This window comes from Arachis ipaensis, chromosome B01 (genome assembly GCF_000816755.2).
Source record: "Arachis ipaensis cultivar K30076 chromosome B01, Araip1.1, whole genome shotgun sequence".
NCBI lineage: Eukaryota > Viridiplantae > Streptophyta > Magnoliopsida > Fabales > Fabaceae > Arachis > Arachis ipaensis.
Window position 1 is genome coordinate 60,532,650 of NC_029785.2, and position 14,135 is coordinate 60,546,784.

At 33.7% G+C, this 14,135-nt stretch overlaps 2 protein-coding genes and 1 long non-coding RNA gene across 5 annotated transcripts; 2 read left to right on the top strand and 1 right to left on the bottom strand.

Moving 5' to 3' along the window:
* On the top strand, window positions 280-2,200 carry LOC107618225. The gene is made up of 2 exons (XR_002361917.1): window positions 280-1,563; window positions 1,736-2,200. It is a non-coding gene; the product is annotated as an uncharacterized LOC107618225 (long non-coding RNA).
* Window positions 3,143-6,826, top strand: LOC107630872 (28 kDa ribonucleoprotein, chloroplastic). Its single transcript, XM_016334151.2, has 4 exons — window positions 3,143-3,741; window positions 3,899-4,000; window positions 5,366-5,647; window positions 6,458-6,826. The coding sequence occupies exons 1-4, from the start codon at window positions 3,241-3,243 to the stop codon at window positions 6,518-6,520; spliced, it is 948 nt and encodes a 315-aa protein (XP_016189637.1). The 5' UTR covers window positions 3,143-3,240; the 3' UTR covers window positions 6,521-6,826.
* Window positions 7,431-10,585, bottom strand: LOC107630878 (protein-L-isoaspartate O-methyltransferase 1). Of its 3 annotated transcripts, none has more exons than XM_016334157.2 (4): window positions 10,368-10,585; window positions 8,909-9,238; window positions 8,243-8,407; window positions 7,431-7,892 (listed from the first exon to the last, which is right to left on the bottom strand). In XM_016334157.2, exons 2-4 carry the CDS (start codon window positions 9,222-9,224, stop codon window positions 7,645-7,647), a joined length of 729 nt encoding a protein of 242 aa, XP_016189643.1. In that variant the 5' UTR covers window positions 9,225-9,238; window positions 10,368-10,585; the 3' UTR covers window positions 7,431-7,644. The 3 variants fall into 3 exon arrangements, with proteins under 3 accessions (XP_016189643.1, XP_016189650.1, XP_020977594.1); XM_016334164.2 differs by having other exon boundaries at window positions 7,481-7,892; window positions 8,909-9,179; window positions 10,368-10,584; XM_021121935.1 differs by lacking the exon at window positions 10,368-10,585 and having other exon boundaries at window positions 7,481-7,892; window positions 8,909-9,257.

The window sequence follows — 14,135 nt, forward strand, 5'->3', positions numbered from 1 at the left end:
CCATTGTTATTATTATTATTGTTATTATTATTATTATTATTATATGTTACTACTATTATTGTTGTTTTCCTTTTATATCTTTTTCATGAACCATTAATAGTTTATTCTGCATGCTTCCTACTTAGGCCCTTTAGTATAAAAAGTTGCTCATCTAAGCAAAACAAAAAAACACACCTACCAAAGAATATTACCCGCCCTAAGCCCAAGACTTATGGTCGGGTCAGGTTTTCATTGTACCGCCTTGGCCCATGAGCAAACAAAAAAAAGGTTTAGTGAGATATCATTCACACACACTAAATGGCATTAGTTGTGGACTCCATTCTCCATCATCATATTACCAAGTTCACTTTGTCGTTTTGGCTCCAACTACCAAGACGTCTGTTAGAAGAATTCCTGATTCAATTTCGTTACTCCAGCCATGAAGACTAACGAGGTAATCCCCATTGCTTCCCTTGGCCGAATACTAATTAATCGTTGTTTGGATTTCGTGTCCATGTCCGTCTCATAAAAAATAGAAACAAATATATCCAACGACTACCTTCCTCAGTACATATCACTTGTTTTGTACATCATAAAAACACAATTTTCTGTTGCATCTTTGTTCTTGTTCCTTCGAATTTTTTTCCATGGATAGAAAAAATTCTAATTGGTCTGATTGTTCCTATTCCAGTGTTCATCTTGTCATAAACCCAAAAACTACACTGTTTGTAGAATATTTACTGGACATCCACTATCTTGCGTTTACTACCTTCTCTACATGTTTGTTCTAACTAATTGGTTTACGGTATTTTACCATTTCATAAAAACCTAATTGCACTGACTGTTTGCTTTCCTTTGTTCTTTTTGTTCTAAACTTGAAAGTTGCACTGACTGTAAATTGACTCAGTTAAGATCCACTATTCTACATTTCATACTTTTTTTGCATGTTTCTACCCTTTGCTTCCATTTTTTTCTCCTATCTGATGAAACCCTAACTGAACTAATGTTTAGGGTTTCTTGGTTCTTGTTACTCTGAACCCAAAAATTGTACTGTTTGAAATAAGATACCGGAGCTCAACTATTATATTTTTTTTACTATTTCAGTTGACCAATAGTTCCACCCTGAACCTTATTTTCTGTTCTGTATTAGGCACACATGTCCTCCTCCAGGGGCAAGGGTAAGCGACCGACAACGAGTGATCAAAACCTGGTGGTCCCTGATGGAAGGGATGTCCATATTCAGTGCTTTTGGAAAGAACGACAAAATGTCAGCATCGCATTGACGCGAGGTTGGCCACAGTTCTATCGAAGGTATCAAATCAATCTGGACTCCATGCTGTATTTCCAACACATAGGCAACTCTAATTTCCAAGTGCGTATCTTCGACTTTTGTGGCCGCGAAAACACCTACTATCCCCGCCATACCAACAACCACGGTATCAAAAGCAAGGCACTTACCAGCATGTCAGATGTATCAATAATCCTTCTTTCGACAAAGCTAAAGCCATAGCTGAAAAATTCTCCACCTAATGCCCCTTCTTCGTGATGGATCTTACTGGCCCCATCTTGTCTTCCCACTTGTTGGTAAGCCAAACTAATTGCAATCTATTCTTTTAATACTATTCTCCCAACATTGTTTACTTGCACTAATTAGTTTTCTTGTATGTGGCTTCATCAATAGTATCTATCTCTTAATGATCTTTTGCTATATTACAATTAGTCGAATGTTCCTCATCTAAATCATTTCACTGGTCAGAGGCACCCAGTTTTCCTTGCACACGGCTACATTGATGTTGAAGCAACCTACACTGGATTTAATGGCACATGAAACGTTAGCTTTGGAGTAATTTCTGGAGGTTGAAAAAACTTTGCAATTTTGTGCAACTTCAAACCTGGAGGTGTTAGGGCCTTCAAGGTCATCTTAGTTAAATCGGTCACAATCCTTCAGGTCCGATGCCACTAGGAATTTGCAAGCTGATGAATATCTATCCTTTTGTTATTAATTACACATGCATTATGTAGTTTATGTTGGTATTTAACTTTTTAAGAATTCTATTATTTAACCTACTTATTCCTGCCAAAACAATACATTTTGTTTTTTGCTACACTGTTACTATTATTTCACCTATGCAGGTGCTTTATTTACTAACAATTTTTATGGCTGCTACTACAGCCTAAATCGCGTTACAACTTTCATACTCATATTCACGTCCATCTTCAACCTTTTTCTTTGATTACACTAATTAACACTTCTTTAGTTCAATAATATTTTTCATTATTAATCTTCTGTAATGTCATGTCTTTATTCAATAAATTATTAACTTTGGTATAAATTCAAATTTAAAAAAAACTACAAATATTTTACATATACCAAGCCCCAAATTAAAATAATTCTTGAAATCACTTGAGGTTTATTATTAAATTTTTTTGGTTTCCTTCAAACTTTTCTAAAAATAATTCATATGTCAATGTAGAAGATGAACTTGTGCAGAAAAAATTGGGTAACGTCATTAAAATATGGAGTAGTGCTTGGGTGGGTTGTGGATAGTAATTCAAGCTGGTTTTTGGAGATATGAATTTGTATTAGAGTAATTTTTGGGTGGACTGTGAGCACAGGCCATGTGGCTAACTCTAAAAAAAAAAAAACATTAATCACGCATCAATACTTCCTTCCAACAAAAAAAAAAGTTCTGAAATCATGATCCAACCGATCATCTCATGTACCGGTTTGTAATTACGTTTAATGTTGGGTCAAATCTAACAATACTAACATCTTATATTCTACAGCAATCTATGCCATACATTAAAAATTTTTTTGCATAGTGCTTTAAAGACCACATTATATTTTTTCTACCAAAAACATCCCCTTAAATTATTTATAAATAGTTTTGTATTTTTCATAGTTAAAAATAGCTATTTACTCTTAAAAATAATTATAACAAGAATCAAATTATTTAAATACATTAATATACACAACAATTAAATAAATCTGTAGTCACAAAAAAAATTAAATAAATCTGTTTAAAAAATTGCATGTTATAATTAAATTAATAAAAGAAGAAATAACAATATTATCCGTTATTATTTAATCTGTCGGAGAATTTTCTTTTTTTGAAAAAATATTTATGATTTTGGTTGCCGCTGACACAGTGACGCATCTCTATTTGTCTCTGTCTTTAAACCTTTCATTTCAATTGATTATTCACCTTATCCTCAATCGTTGAGGAGTTGAGGTTCTTCTTCTTCTTCTAGCTCCTCTCCATGGCAACCATGCCTCTCTTCAAGTCCTTTACATTGGCATCACAATCATGGCTACTCTCTCCCCCGTCACTCTTTTACACCAAACCCAAACACTGCCCTTTTCACTCACTTCGTCATTCTTCTAGACCACTCAGATTTCAAGTTGCATCCTTCAATTCTTCTTCGTTCCTTTCACTTTCACGCTCTCTATGCCTCACCACGAGGACCATTCATCATTCTCCTATGCTCACCTTTGTCGCACAAGCATCAGATTGGCCTCAGCAACAAGAAGTTGATGGTGAAGAAGAAGAAGCAACGTGGGAGAACGAAGGCGAACCCAAATGGGTAAACCAAGATGATGAAACTGAGGCTGTGATTGATGGTAGTGAGGGAGAAGGGGAAGGTGGGTTTGATGAAACTTCTGAGGATGCAAAACTCTTTGTTGGTAACTTGCCTTTTGATGTTGATAGCCAGAGACTTGCCATGCTCTTCGAGCAGGCCGGAACGGTGGAGATAGCCGAGGTGAGACTCCTTTTGATGAATTCCCTTTTCTGATTTTTGTTTGATGGTGTTATTTTTGTGTTTATGCTTGTGTTTTTTGTTTTAATTTCATAGTTTCAACTTTCAAATTGTGACTGCTGTTTGGTTCTGAATTGTGGATCTTGCATTGTGATGTTAGGTAATTTACAATAGGGCAACCGATCGGAGTCGCGGGTTTGGATTTGTAACAATGAGTACAGTTGAGGAAGCTGACAGAGCTGTGGAGAAGTTCAGTGGCTATGTAAGTTATTATTTACATGTGTACGTGTTTTGAGGAGGATTGCTAGTACCATAGAATTACAGAAAGTATTGTTGCAGATAGTAGAGTTGTAAGTAGAGTAAACTACTATTTCTATCCATGAAAGTTCATAACATTGATAAATCTACGTATGAATAAAATTGTTGGAGTACTTTTGTCACATAGAAATCATCTTTTGTGGGTCCAAAACTAGTTTCGTTCATTCATGTAAATTTGTAAGCGTTGTAAAGTTTTATGGTTAGAAATGGGAGTTTACTCATTGTAAGTAAGAAGCACTGTCAATTATTGAGTACTAATTCATGGATTGGTTTTGAAAATTTTAGATACTAGGGTCAAGGACAATAGTAAAGAGTTTCACATAATTTTTTTATCTTGATGTTTAGTAAAGCTTATAAGATAATTGTTGCAAAGCATGCATCTATGTTGTATATTATAATGAGAAAAGTCTCAAAATTTACTTGGTGCATGCATGGTTATCAAACTCTGATGAGTTTACTAGTTTAGGCCCCCAAATCAAATTTACAAGTTGAGCTTTACAATTTGAAGTTTACATAAGCTATTTGAGTTTACGTGAACTCTTGGGGGCATATGCCCCCGCATAGATCTCAGCAAATTCCTCACAGGTTGCTTCTAGGTGTGCATCAATAACTGCAGAACATGGGAGATCAAGTGTAGCATGAAATCTCGTTTGATCTGTTTTGTTTTTTTCTCCAATGTAGTATATATTAGGTAACCAACTTCGATTTTATACCTGCCAACCTTTTCTTAGTAGTATGTTATTAGCTCCTTTTGAACCTCCAACACTCCTTTTACTCAAAGCATTTTGCCAATTTCTGAAGAATATTGGACAATTGTACAATTTACTGTATCAATGAGATGGGGGAAGTATTCTCACTTATTTTGATTATCTTCAAAGTAGTTAACCCTAGTCTTGCTAATCTTGCTAATCTTGCTTGTTGGTGTACATGCTTTATCTTTCATTTTGGTTGTTCTCTAATGATGCTCTAGTCTGTACTTTCTTGGAATTTATGATCACCATGAATTGGGAGGAATTTCAGAATAAAACTAGTTGACAGATTTTGCCGTACTCCTTACATTTACTGAACAAAATAAAACTGAAACTTTACAATTAAAGTAATGATTATGTGTGTGTAAGGCAGCATTTGTGCCTGTAGAAAGGTCTTTTGAAATTTCTCATTTTTCTGAGTTCAAATGTGTGTCTTACATGTGAAATGCCCAAATGCCCTTTAGTCCTTTACTGGAAGCATGACATGTCTTATTAATGTCTTCTTCCCTAATGCTGCTTGTTGCGGCTCGTTGAGACATGAGATCCTTCTTCTATGTCAGGAGTTAGATGGAAGAACGTTGACTGTTAATAAGGCTGCTCCAAGAGGATCGCAGCCGGAGCGGTCACCGCGCACCTTTGATTCCTCGTTAAGAGTATATGTTGGTAACTTGCCTTGGGATGTTGATAATATTCGACTAGAGCAAATTTTCAGTGAACATGGTAAGGTTGAGCAAGCTCGGATAGTGTATGACAGAGAGACTGGTAGATCACGTGGTTTTGGCTTTGTCACAATGTCCAGTGAGACTGATATGAATGATGCCATTGCTGCTCTTGATGGCCAGGTATCACAAAAAATTACATTCTTACTTTAACAATGTCATCGTGCCTTCATAATTAAACGGAACTTTTATGTTTTGGTCTGCAACTACAATTCCTATTTGCTAATGCAGTGTGCTTTGCAGTTGCAATTATGCATCACGGCAGTAATTGCATCTGTGATCACAACATCAATTTAAAACCGTTACACACTAATGTTCCTCTATATTGGTAGCACAACTTCTAAAGTTTCCTCCTTTGTTTTTTCAACAAATTACCCTCACTTTCTGTGATTATAGGTGAAGATTTTGGAACTTCCATTTATTCATAAAAGGGTTAAATTACTCTGTTACCTTTTATAGTTTCTCCAAATTTGTAATTAGGTCACTACATTTTAAAAGATTTTAATTAGTTCTCTATATTAGTTTTAAATTTGTAATTAGATGCTTTTTAATAGTAAATGTTAGAATGTTTTCATTCATCTCACACCAATAGCGAATATACCTCAACCTATTCTATTAAATTAAACATTTTTGAAACGACAAATATGTGATTATAAATTTAAAACTGGTGTAGAGACCAAATTAAAAAACTTTTAAAGTGTAGGGACTCGATTACAAATTTAGAAAATGAAATTATAAGAACTAACAGAGTAATTTAATCTTCCCTTGTCATTTAAATAATAATGAAGGTGATATCTTTGTATTTTGTTAGTAAATGATAATACTGAAGACCGTTGGAGATATAACGCTAACCTTTCTGAAATAAAGGTTTAACAAATAAAACTAAGCATTGTGAGGACTACTTGTTGCTTATGGTTGGTTCTGATATTGCAGAGCTTGGATGGGCGGTCACTCAGAGTGAGTGTTGCTGAGGATAGGCCCAGACGCAGCTTCTGAGTCATTATCCGAGTAATTATCCTGTGTGTGTATGTGCTGCTTGTTTATGGCTGAGGACATGTCAATCTTGTTTTTATTTTTCTTCTTTGGCGGCTGGTTTAAGGTTAGATTTAGTGATTTACAAAGTGTCAATCTTGTTTTTTAATGTCATTGTTAATTAAACGTCCAGAATCCAGATAATGATGATGATCAAGATGATTATAATTCCATCTCTGGAGATTTTGTAGAAACTCTTTGTTGTCTTTTATTTTTCATCATAATCAATGGTGAATGTAATCAATGAGTTGCGAATGAGTTCTTACGTTATCAGCATATCGTTCTGACATTACTCTTGCACAAAATCTTACAAGTGCTTAATTTCAAGAGGATGTCAACGATTTAAGTACCGGGATTTAGTGTTAAGCTGATCCTTTATCAACTTATCCATTCGTATCTGTTACAGATAAATCCATGAGTTTGGTTCTCGTTGCATTTGGTAGTTTTAGCATTTAGCATAAATGCTGCGAATTTTTTGTGAATAGTTGAATTACAAGTTGGTTGTAGCTTGACACACCTTGTCAGCAACAAGTAGTTAGATAGAAATAATTTGGAAAGTTGAAAGCTTTATCAAGCAAGCAAAAGCTTTGAACTTTGTAGATCCAATTAAGAGGTAGCACCACGAACCATGGAAGCGAGCTATAGATTGTCAGTTTGCTTACATTATTACATGAACTAACATTTCACAAATAATAACAGCTACAAAACCGGTATAAATAATTAACTATAACTTATTTCGAATAGTATATTTAACTACTAATGAACCGAAAGGAAACCATTAACAATTGACTAATGATGTAAAATAAAATTTGGAAAATCTATATCAACAGATTGAATATATAACATACGTTTTGGACACTTGAGACTATTTACATATAGAAAATACAATTTTGTTAATTTCATATATATATAGAGAGATAGATGGATAGATCAGAAAATAGATATTCATGAATTTATGACACCTCATCATCAGCATGAACTCATTCTTTTTTCAAGACAACAAACTCTAGCTATATAAATTCTGGACAATATACGGTACAGCCAACCACTTATCTCCACAATTAATTTGTTCCATCTATTTCACTCCATTAACCTTGCAGTTGAGCTTCTTTACTGGTTAGAGGCACATAACGAACAGAAGTCTCCGTCCGGATACTGATGGAACCATCAGAGTTCTTATCCACAACCTGCAAATCCTGAAATAGGACGCCAACAGGAATCACCATTCTACCTCCTGGCTTCAACTGGTCAATAAGTGGTTGTGGAATCTCCTTGGCCGCTGCCCCAACGTGAATGGCATCGTAAGGAGCAAACTCTGGCCAACCTTGCCTCCCATCTGTCAACGAAACGATTCCTCAAACATTCAAAATTACGGATGCAATTGAAGCAAAACTAATGTAAATTTATCACCATGGACAACGAAAATGCTCAACACACAGATACATCAAATAACAAGAAATAATTGCTTGCGCTCATCTGTACATTCTACTTTAGTTAGCTCAACCGCTTGAAACATACACATCTACTGACTCCAGGACTAGTTAAAATAAAACTATTCAACCGATGACCTAAAATTGCGTCTTCACCCACCAAATCATAAAAAGTAAATGCAGGCTATATCTTCAAATGCATAAAATGAAACTGTACTTTTGCTGTCCGAAAATTGAACAAGTTTAGAAAGCATACCACCAGAATGCACAGAAAGGGAACCATCTTTCAGTAGTGACGCAGCAGCACTCTTCTGAATATTCTCGGTTGAGGAGGAAACCAATTCAGGAATATGCTCCACACCAACAGCACGGCCTTGTGGTCCAACCATCATTGCAAAGCATGCCGTCAAGTACCCAGTTCCTATAAAGAGGCCCAAAGTATGGAAATATGAGCATAAATGTAGATAGAGTACACAGCAAAGAAGCAGTGAATTCAATATCAAAATAAACATTTAATTCTGCATAGAACATCTTGACGGATACAATATCTATACCCACCTAGAATTGGGACTAATGAAATCCATTTGAGATACCTTTTCCTTGTCAGTAAAGAAAGTCAATGATTTTACATCTTACAATTATGGTAACTAAATAAACTGTTTTCTGCTCAACCTTACAATTATGGTAGCTATCAATGACAATTATCATAAATCCATTAGTAATCAATCTCATCAAACTGGGACTGTAACTTCAACTTTTCATCCCATGCAGTCCATGACTTATCAAAAAAGTCCAGGAATGGCAATAGCAATGGAATAAAAATATAAAAGAAATTTAGGACCCGGTCTAATAAGCACTTTCTATTGCTGTTGAATACTTAAAACATTATGTTTAAATAATAATTATAGTTCATGGACTATACCAGAGCCAACATCCAGCGCATGCATCCCGGGTTGTAAATTCTCCTCAAGCAATTGAAGGCAGGTGGCATGCATGTGCGGCGCAGATATAGTGGCATTATAGCCTATTGGGATTGGGCTGTCAACATAAGGTGGGGTTCCATTGGGTACGAACAAACCTCTATCAATAGTTTCCATTACTTCAGCTACCTTTCTTGATTGGATTATTCCATAACGCTGCAAATTCTCCACCATCCCTTTGTTTTGATTTACGGCATTCCCAGACCAATATTGCTGTACTTTGTGCAATATCAAGTTTAGTTTGGACTTTGGATTCATCCTTGTGTATTTATCTATTTATTTTATCGAACATACAAAGTGAATAAGAAACATAAGCAAGTAACATTGCTGTTGTGTTCTTCCTTTTGTCTTAACTCACCATTTCCTTGAGAAAAGGGAAAAGAGAATCAAGGGCTTAATTCATGGTCTAAAAAAGGGGAAAACATACAAAGTAATAAAGTATTCATCAAAACTCAAAAGCAACCGCCACATAAACGTTATAAATCCAGACTGAAGAGTTGGTGTAGTGGTTAAGCCTCTATGGGAAGTTCTCGGAAATGAATAATGTTGATTACTTACTACTTGAGGAAAATGGTCAAACTCAAACCCGTTGAAGATCACCCAAAAATATTCCGTTTATAAAACATATTCAAAATAAATCAAGTTCACTCACTATGAATAACTGAGTGAAAGATTTTCTGCCCTATTTCAAGTAGGGGTGCACATGGGCCGGGTGAAGCCGGGTTTGATGTGACCCAGACCCGATCCGAAATATACATCGGGTTTATTTATTAGACTCGAACCCAACCCTAGACCCGATGAAACCAATACACTTTCGGGCCACAATTATACCGGGTGAAAACCGGGCCGTTAACATTACATTACGTTGATACCTTTTTGTAAGCTAGCATGTAAAAATATCTAAATTTTCAAGACTCCAACTATTATTTAACATGGTAAAATTCACTTAAAAAAATATAACAAGAACCAACCCTTCTTTAAAATTAAAGCATAACCACAATTAATACTAAAGCAAAATCACAATCAATACTAATATTGTCTAATAATACCAAATATTTAAATCAATACAAATAACACAATATTATGCATTAGTCTAAAGTCTTATGCATTCTAAACATAAAACATTAACTTATAGTTTTATAATGACTAATAAAACAAAATATTAAAGTTTACAATACTTAAATTCCATATAAGAATAGTTTCGAGGATCCAGGAGTGGAATGATGATTGAAATCAAATTAGTAACGAGTTTTCTATTTAGACGTTTAGTTAAAGAGTAAATATTGAAAGCAATGTTAAGGATTCCGTGACAACTCCAAAAAATAAAATAAAATTAAAGAACGATTACGATCAACAGAAACATTGAGAAAGACAGGGGGATAGATTAAGAGGTTACATTACCTCCATCCTATGGGAGAGAGTGTTTCCCGTCGCGAAATTAGGGTTTCTACTTACAACACACAACAGAGAGAAAGAGAGTGATCGAGCTGAGTAGCTAGCTAGCCGACTGACACACGGGAATATCGCAATCGCAGCTTCCTACAGGGATCAAATCAGAATAACTGTCTTTAGCGTTTAGCGTTTCGGCCTTCTTTTGAGAGGATGAGAAATAGGTCTTGGATTTTTTATGAAGAGTGTTATCGAGAATTTGAAAATATATTTAAGTGATCTAGTTGATATGGATGCATATATGAGAGAGTTTTTAAATTTAGACTCACTATGAATATGTTCAGATTTTGAAGAGTTCAAAAATAGAAATTTAAATACATTTTTAAATTCTCAAAAGCTTAAATATTTACAAACCAAAAAATCAGGAATTGATTTGTCTTTTTCTCTTAAATTTTTGTATTATACAAGATATCAAATATAAATGATTGAATTATATTTTAATATTTTATTTGATTTAAAATAAAAATAAAAATTTAAATAAAAATATGTTCAGAGTTCAAAAATAGAAATTTAAATACATTTTTAAATTCTCAAAAGCTTAAATATTTACAAACCAAAAAATCAGGAATTGATTTGTCTTTTTCTCTTAAATTTTTGTATTATACAAGATATACAAGATATCTGATTGAATTATATGTCATTATCTCTGCCTCCATTATCTTTGCTGAAGTTCTGCTTTTTCTCGCTAGTGACTATGCAACACGGTAATGTCTTTTAGTTATTTCGTATTTCGTTTTGTACTCGTTGATGGTCTGTCGTGCCGTTTTTGTTCTATGTTCTCGCCACGTCGCCGTGTCGCCCTTGTGCCCAATTATTCTTCTCTTTTCTATTTTAATTTTGAAGTCCTCTTTTGAATTTAATTTTGTTTATGAAAATTTGACAGCACAATACACACTCGTCAGAGACTGCAGATACTCTTTTGAAAGTAATTCTGACTCAACTGTAAAAATAGGAGTAATACCCCAACGTGAAGGATCTAGTTTTTGAAAAAATGTATATATGCTTTGATGGATGCAAGAAAGACTACAAGATTAAATGTTGTCCACTGATAGAATTAGCTGGAGCCTTTTTAAGGACTCAATTTGAAGGATAAATTCTTCCGCAGTTGAACAAGATGCCAACAACCCCATATATGTCATTGCCTGCGCCATTATAGACGTAGAGAACAAAGAGAATTGGTGATGGTTTTTGGAGCTTCTATTAGATGATCTAGGTGACTATAAGCAAAATGGCTGGTGCTTTATGTCGAACATGCAAAAGGTAAAATTTAATGTTTAGCTCAATTTTATCTACTTTTTTATTACTATTTGTGACGGCTGATATGAGAATATAATGTCTAAGTTTTTGTCTAAATTTTTTTGTTCTTATAATCATTTGCTTCAAATAATTTGGACAAATTCTAATTCGATTGTAAACTGTTTTAGACATACCATGTGTCTATGCAGGTGCTATAATTGCTAAATTGAATGAGAATATTAAAGATTACTGTCACACTTGGTTGACCATAGTTTCTTATAGAGAAACATATATTCATTCTCTGAATTTTATTTATGGACAAATATTGTGGGAGAAGTCTCAATATAATAGGTCTCAAGCTCCAAAAATTTGGAGGAAGCTGAGTCCTTTGAAAGAGAAAAGACAAAAGGATGTAGATGAAGAGCCTTTAGAAAGTAAGATGAGTAAGACTGGAGCAACCAAATTGAATAGAAAGTACAAGGAGTTTACTTATAGTTATTGTGAGATAAAAGGTCACACCAAGAGAAACTACTCCTACAAAAAGGCTGATGATATTGCAGCCGCTCTTGCTACTGCAGTAGTTGTAATTTCTAAAAAAAAGGGCTTTTAATGCAAATCAAACCACAGAGAATGAGTTTGCACGAGAGACGATGACCCTACTCCAACTACTGATGTTACTACTTCTGAGGTTCTAACAAATATTGCTACTTATTCAAAGATTGTGCTATTCTAGCTACTTTTTTCACAACTAGAAGATGAAAAACAAGTAATCCACCCAAGTTGCTTTTACATTTGTGGAATTAAAGTTTATTTTAATTATTTATTTACTTTAATTATGTCTCAACCTGATTTGGACTTGTATTTCACTCATTAAATTATAGATAATTCCGAAAAGAAAGCCCAATAAACTGCAATATAAAAGAAAAGTATTTCCAATTTCAAATTCAGCAAGTTATGACCTAATACAAAGAGTAAATTCTAGAATATTTTTAGGAATAACTAATTTCATGAAGTTTGTCTTTACAATGAGTCTAGGATTTAAACTTCCTAAAAAGAAGTGATTTATGTCTAGAAGTGATGGATTATTCTAATTAGGATAGTTGTGTATTTTAATTATCTTGTATCATTGGAATATAGTTATGTTGTTTGTTACTTGTCTTTTCATGTTTTTTTTGGATTATATTTTGTTGCTACTCTATTATGTTTATTTTGGCCAATTTATAACAAACAATACCTTTGAATATTGGTTATGCATATCTTTTTTTGGATCTAAATGTAGATACTTGAATTAAAGTTTACGAATAGTACTAATAGCCTGATAGGTTTGATATTTAGTTTTACTTCTTGACAGTTGCATTAATATATATGTACGAGAGTAGCTAAAGCATGCTTCTTTTTAATATTTGCTTTTACAATGTTTTGGTTTATAGTACTCATATACACTATTAATTACACACTTCTAACCACATTTAGTCACATTTACACTAAACACAATACTCACAAACACACAAACAAATAGCCAAAGTTAAAATATTAATTTATAGTTTCAAACACCTCATTTCAGTTTTTATTGTATTAATTTTCATACTAAATTTATTTTTCAATTATCATCATTATTTTTCTTCTTCGTCATCTGACCACATTAAAAAAGGCCACACCACATCCTCCTAGAACTTTGTCAATCCCTCAACAATCAAGAAAAAGAAAATTTTTTTAAAATACTGATAAATAAAAGTACCAGTAGTAACACATTGAAGAAGAAGATATTAAACTTATATTATAATTTGGACATCTACAAAAGAGTTTCTTAACATTAACATCCGTCCTAGACCACCAAAACACTTGATGTATTTCGTAGTCACACCAATCAAAAATCTTTTCCAATCTTCGACATTTACAGTTCCTCACAGAAGTGCCATAGAAACGTGATCTTGTAAAGCTCCCTGAAACTTGGCTTCCTGAACTCATCATATTTCTAACAAAATTTCAAATGCTTTGGGAAAATAGGACTACAACTTAGAGTTTTAACATCTTTGGATGGATTAAATTGAGTAACATTAATTTTTGCTACATCATTTAACCATTACACTTTTATCATGGTAAATTGAGTCCCACGTAGATACACACTTTGGTAAGTCAACGTGCCACATCATATCCTCGTTAATAGAATTTTCATTAATGGTGTTACCAGAGATAACTCCAAGAACAAACATGAGTCACAATTCAATATTTCAGAGTCTTAATTCGATAAATTGAAATTTGGAGTCGAAATTGAGGCCAAATATAAATTTTAAGGGGCAAAATAAGTTTTAACTCTTCCCAAATTTTCCTTCACACACTCACTCCTATGCTCCTAACATGTGAGCCCATTCCTTAGATCCAATTTGTTCACAGTACTAAAAAATATAAGAAAAAAAAAATAAAGATCTTTTATCCATATCTTAAGTTAGGCTAGAATTAGACAAAAAAAAAATTATAATGTTT